Here is a 6,000-nt window from a genome sequence, read left to right as displayed (position 1 = left end):
TTAAAGGAGAAATATAAAACAATCATGGAAATTAAACATAGTGCTTCTGGTATGTTCTAACTAGAAAACTCAGCACTCAACACAAAACAGTCCTAAGCAGCTTTGTAAAATTAATTCTTCCTTCTAAGGGGTCTGAGTACTCCCACCTCACAGCAGCAGCATCCTTGGAGCAGTGTCACCAACACAGGGCACAAAATACAGCAGATGAAGGTGTGACAGACTAATTGAATACCCTGATTTTTAAGTGACACTGAAAAAATTTTCTAAATTGAACAATTTCAAGCTCCCAAGAAGTCTGAATGGTCACTGCTACAGAAAAGAACACAGGTCAAGCCAAGCATTAATTCTCACACATCATTTGACACTTATTTATTGGTATGCAGTAGACTTACTTTCCCTGAAACAAGTATTTCAAAACATTTATGAACGTAACTGTTAAACATATACTAACAAATTTACTTATATACATACATTAAAAAAGAATAAATCTTAAACATGAATATGTAACAACCTACGACATATTCACAATGTAATTTCTCCATCACTTATGGTATTTATCTCAAACACCTAAAGGATGCAAGTCTGAAAAAATAGATATTTTGAGCTACCACAGAGCATAAAAATATATGGAATTACCTACCGGGATTTGGCACAATATAAATACTCTACACCAAGAGAGAAAACAAGTGTAATCTTTTGTGCAACACAGACCGTTATTCACACAAATCGTGGTTTGACATCAGAGAGCTGCTGCTCATACAACAGCAACTCTGGTTTCAGTTGGAAGAAACATGCTGGAAGCTTGTGAGCTAGGGACACAGTGGTCTGAGAGAAAGCATGTTTAGGTACTTAGCCATCTAATTTAGCTGGATAAGAAACAATGTAATGTTTTCCTGTTGTTAAACATTGCCATCTGTATCTCTGGCACACAAATTAAAAAAAATGAGGGTGTGACCATTAAAAGTACGTGTCCTGAGATTTCCTTCTTGAGGGGGCAAAGAGGTTAACATGGAAAAGCTGATCCATATATAAATCAGGAACACATGTGGTAGTGAGAACAAACAGCAGCCAACAGGCAGCCCTAGAGGACTTCTCCAGGCAACAGGATTGGCATACAATGAGGGGACAAAAATACCATCTATGGGGAAGAGAGCAGAGCAATCCACGGTCACCTTCAAAATGGTAATCGATCGCATTAAGTACCCCAAATTATTTCAGTACTCAGAATTAAGTCTGAGTTTTAAAACTTACTGACTGGAAAACTCTCTGTCCAGTAGTACAAAGAAGCACCACTTTACTATTAACACTGGCTTCTACCTGCAGAAAATCAAAGGTGACCTAAAGAAACACGTATAACAGGATCTGCGTGTTTATTACCAGAATGAAAAACAAAACAGAGCAGTAGTGCTCAGACTTCATCTTCATGAAATGTTTGCATCTACAGCCTACCTACGGGAAGCAGGCACCAACATCCAGCATCGGCTGAAACAGTTTTGCTTGATTTCTTTGGAGATACTTAACATATAGTAAGTTATGTTCACTTCAATCTAGGGAGTATAATATAGTACTGAATAACAATCCTTTTGATCCAATGGATCTCATATCAGTGGTAGGCCCCCAAAACACTAAGACGTTCAAAATAAATCTTTATCTTCACATTAAGACTTATTCCTTGACGCATACAGAAAAGATCAAGAAAACATTACGGGTCACAAAGCACAGAATTTTCAAGCGTGAAGTCGTACCAAAATCTTGATAAATTGTCATTGATGTTGTAGGTGAGCAGTCGGTCAGGAACATCATTATGGGTGCTCTGTACTGCTAACACGTGTGGTGCTAGGGCAAAGGGTACATCGTTTAGAAGATCTGACATGAAAGGGCTGCTTTCCAAATTTTGACTCCTTTCATTTCCCACCTCTGCTCTCGACACAGTCAACTCCGATTGGTGCCCTGTATTAATCTGAAGAGAACAGAAGAACAGGAATTTAGATGCTACACATCAGGCAGCTACCGCTTTCTATCATGAACTCAAATAAAAAAACAACAAGCAAACAAAAGTAGTTCCAGAGTTTAGTTCAGGTAGATCTGAAATAGCAAATCTTAATGCATATTGATATAATTCTTTGAGGTAGGTTGATTTGAATTAAGGCTGAAAACAACAATATTTTTTTGAATGATTATCATAATTTCTCCTACCTAATGCTACTCTGTCTTTAAGAAAATCAAGGCGGGTTGTCATCAAGTTTAGGGGAAAATACTCTAAAATAGAAAGTTATGTTCCTTCTACCCTCTACACCCTTTCAGAAGTCACCTACAAATGTAGGACTCTGTTTAAACAAACAACAACAACAACAAAAACTCAATCAACTCCTACACTAGCTCTTTCAAATTATTACTGATCATGATTTCCAATTTGAAACAGTTGTTTCACCACTTAGTAAGGCCTGCTAACTGTGTGCTTTATAGTTTATTAGAAAAGAACAGTTAACAAAACTATAACAGACAAACAAAAACTAAACGTAGAAAACCCGTAAACCAAAACCAACAATGAAATTAAAAAAACCCTGACATATAGAATAAGTCAGTATAATTTATGGAAAATGCCATCAGATAGAAGGGTGAACCCAACAGTCTTACCAGCTTTGATATCGACTTACCAGAATGACTTTATTGTCTATCCTAAAACTTTTACCATTTTAAAAACGAAGAAAAGACTATTTACTCTGCTTCTGAAAGCAAATCTAACTTGCTCTACTATTTTTAGCAACCAAGTGCTATGCAAACCAGGAGTTCGCACATAATCTTAAAGAATAAGATGACTGCCAGAGGGATTTCTATTTTATATAAGTACAAATAGAGAAATATTCCAATTTGACTCATTCAAAAGTGCTTAACAAGTCATATAAGAGCCAAAAACATTATGCATTAATTTCTGATTGCAGTCTTGACTTCTTCCTTTCAGCCCCCCATGCTCAGCACACATCCAGAAAGATCTGTGAGTAGGGAAGAGAAAGTACTGAAAAACCACAAACCATAAGTCTGTAAGTTCAGGAAAACTCCTAAAACCTTTTGTATTTGTCTCCTTTAATTAGCAGAGCTACCTGCAAGTTGAAGACCAGCAGCTTTCACTTTAAAGGAGATCCTAGCTTCTGTAGTTGCTAACCAGTTAGCAGCACTTAAGAGAAGTCTTCCTTCTTGTCATGGCCAAACGGGCTTAAGGCGTGCATTGTAACAAAACTCAAAACCCTCTTTCTGATATAGACATATTGGTTTGCTAAGAACACTGTTGAACACACAGAACACTTATTTATAATGGTAGTTATACTTATCTGAGAAAAAAAAAAACAAAAAAAAAACCCACCACCACACTTGAAATATGTACCTAAATTTGTAGCTGCTCAAAGTTTCAAGGCGTCCTGTAATGTTTTACTCTGCTCAAATCTGTTACACTCCTTCCTGAAAGAACAAAACTGTGGAGCTTTCATTGAGGCGCTGGTGTTTGCTTCTATTACATCAGCCTCTTATTCTAAAGAGGAAAGTGGAGCCAGAAAGCTCCAAATGAAAAACAGGAAAAGGTTACATCTAGGAATCGATTAAACAAGATCTTCAAAGAGCCTTCTGCCTCCCCCACTCCTGCGTTCCAGGGAAAAATGATCTCCTGCCGTCCTATTCCCATAGCTTGGATGATAATTTGAAATCCCTACAGTCTCATGTTTATTTTGTTTGGCAAATTATACATTTAAGAACGTCTTTTTCTATCTTAATTGTCCCACAAGCTGGATGAACTCAATTTACAGTGCAAATCAGAGAATCATTAGGCGAAACTAACTTCAAGGAGAAAAAAATTGGAGAGAGCATAAAGCATCTCAGATTTTCTTTTTCTTTTCTTTTATTTCCAGAAGCCTTACAGTTAGAATGGTGCCAAATGGGTACCCCCACACCTTAGACCCTTACTGCACACCGAAATCATGTATTGATTATGACAAGAACGAGCTTCCGTTACTCTCAGCCCCACTTCATGTTTCAAAGTAAGACTGCGTAAGGAAGGATGATTACAAATATTTTATTCTTAAACACCATTTTGCCACACTAAATCTCTATATTCTGGTTGTAAAGTTCTTAGCAGCTTATAGATGCTGACACTACTTGAATAGTCAAAACAATATCATAAACAAAGCCTGAAATGGAACATTGGATAGGTAAGCCAGGAATAAAGGGAAAAAAAAGGCTGGTTAGTGTAATAAATGCCATAATCTAATCTCTGATCCAATAGTTTTTTTGTCTGAGTCCACCAATGCCCTCGTAAGAAGGTCTTGGATCCAGTATCACAACATGAGCTTACAGCAGAAATGAGAAAAGATCTCAAGATTTCCTATTTCAGTTCCACACATTAACCACTACTATCTTTCCCAAGAAAAACAAAAACTAGAACTAAAAATGCTTAAAATAGCTTAAAATGTTCACATTCACTTTTTCATTCACGGAAAGTCACATCTTAGACTATCTTATTGTACTGACTTACTAAATACATAACCTGGGGAGGAAGGCTGTGTAATACAATGTGCAAAACCCAAGGGCGGTAGGAAAACTCCAGCCAAGGTCAGCCTGGTCATACCTCCCTGCTGCCATGCTGTTCAAAGAAGCACAGCTTAAAAATGCAAGGGGTAGCATTTAGGTACAGCATGGAGTTGGGGATCAAGGCTGGCCCTTCTGGCTCCTTGTCTCATTCCAAAAGAACAGCTCCAGGGTGCAGAGATGGAGGCAGCAATAGAGAGAGCAAGCAACACCTTGCACTGAAAATAGGCAGCTGGAAAACTGTTATGCTTGCAGTTTAAATCCTTGAGTATTGTGGATCTCATCTTTTCACCTCATGCCCAGTGTCACATGGCAGTGTCCGTTATCTACCAGCTATCTACATACAAAGAAAAAATGTTCCTGTCCTGAAAAATTCAGGGTGAAAGCAGTACTTTTTCAGTGTTGTCTAGTGCTATCATTACAGGTAATCATTGCCCTTCACTGTGAATAGCTCTCTGAACCCTCTTACAATGATATTCAGATAATGGCCTCATGTGCAAGATCTTATCAAGCTAAATATAATTTTGCACTTCATAGAACCATAGAGTCACCAAGGTTGGAAAAGACCTCCAAGATTACCCAGTCCAACTGTCCACCTACCACCAGTATTTCCCACTAAACCATGCCCCTCAGTACCACACCTACACGTTTCTTGAACCCCTCCAGGAACAGTGACTCCACCACCTCCCTGGGCAGCCCATTCCTGGGCTTGACCACTCCCTCAGAGAAGAATTTTCTCCTAACATCCAACCTGAACCTCCCTTGGAGCAACTTGAGGCCATTCCCTCTCATCCTATTGGAGTTACATGGGAGAAGAGGCTGACTCCCACCTCACCATAACCTCCCTTCAGATAGTTGTAGAGAGCAATAAGGTCACCCCTGAGCCTCTTCTCCAGACCAACTAATCCCAGTTCCTTCAGCCACTCCTCATAAGACTTGCGCTCCAGACCCTCACCAGCTTTGTTGCCCATCCAGGGCATGATTTTCTAATTATAAAGACTTCCACTCCAGTTAGAAGACTTCAATACAGCCAACCTGACCAGCAGACTTTTACAGAGTCCGTGGTAATGAAACAATGAACGGGACACTCCAGTAGAGAACATCAGTCAGTCATCAAGGCTACAATTGCCCAAGCTGGTTACAGTGCACACACCAGCACAAAGCTATGTTGCACAACCAAAAGTCAAGGTTATGAAATGGCTTATGTTTTCATGCACGCATTCCTCAAGCATATATAGAACTGCAAGTCCTAGAGAATTTGATATCCCTCATTAGTCACACTGGTTTCTGCTTAAATGTCTAACTTATTTATCCCAAATACGATCCATTCAGAGCATATTCTCTGGACATTAGCTAAATAAAGCACTGCCAAATGCTATGACACATAATCCCACTATGAGAAATATTAATTGAATGCACTTAGAA

The 6,000-nt window shown here is 38.8% G+C and overlaps 1 protein-coding gene across 4 annotated transcripts in view; it reads right to left on the bottom strand.

Annotated features, from left to right (window-relative positions):
* The window catches only part of UMAD1 (UBAP1-MVB12-associated (UMA) domain containing 1), a 70,769-nt gene continuing 65,109 nt past the window's right edge, over positions 341 to 6,000 (bottom strand). For all 4 annotated transcript variants that reach the window (XM_021385965.1, XM_021385966.1, XM_021385967.1 and 1 more), the window contains one exon: positions 341 to 1,960. In XM_021385965.1, the coding sequence (XP_021241640.1) occupies positions 1,703 to 1,960 (258 nt within the window). In that variant the 3' untranslated portion in view covers positions 341 to 1,702. The remainder of the gene's footprint in view (positions 1,961 to 6,000) is intronic.

This window comes from Numida meleagris, chromosome 2 (genome assembly GCF_002078875.1).
Source record: "Numida meleagris isolate 19003 breed g44 Domestic line chromosome 2, NumMel1.0, whole genome shotgun sequence".
NCBI lineage: Eukaryota > Metazoa > Chordata > Aves > Galliformes > Numididae > Numida > Numida meleagris.
This window is presented reverse-complemented; position numbering and strand designations above follow the sequence as displayed.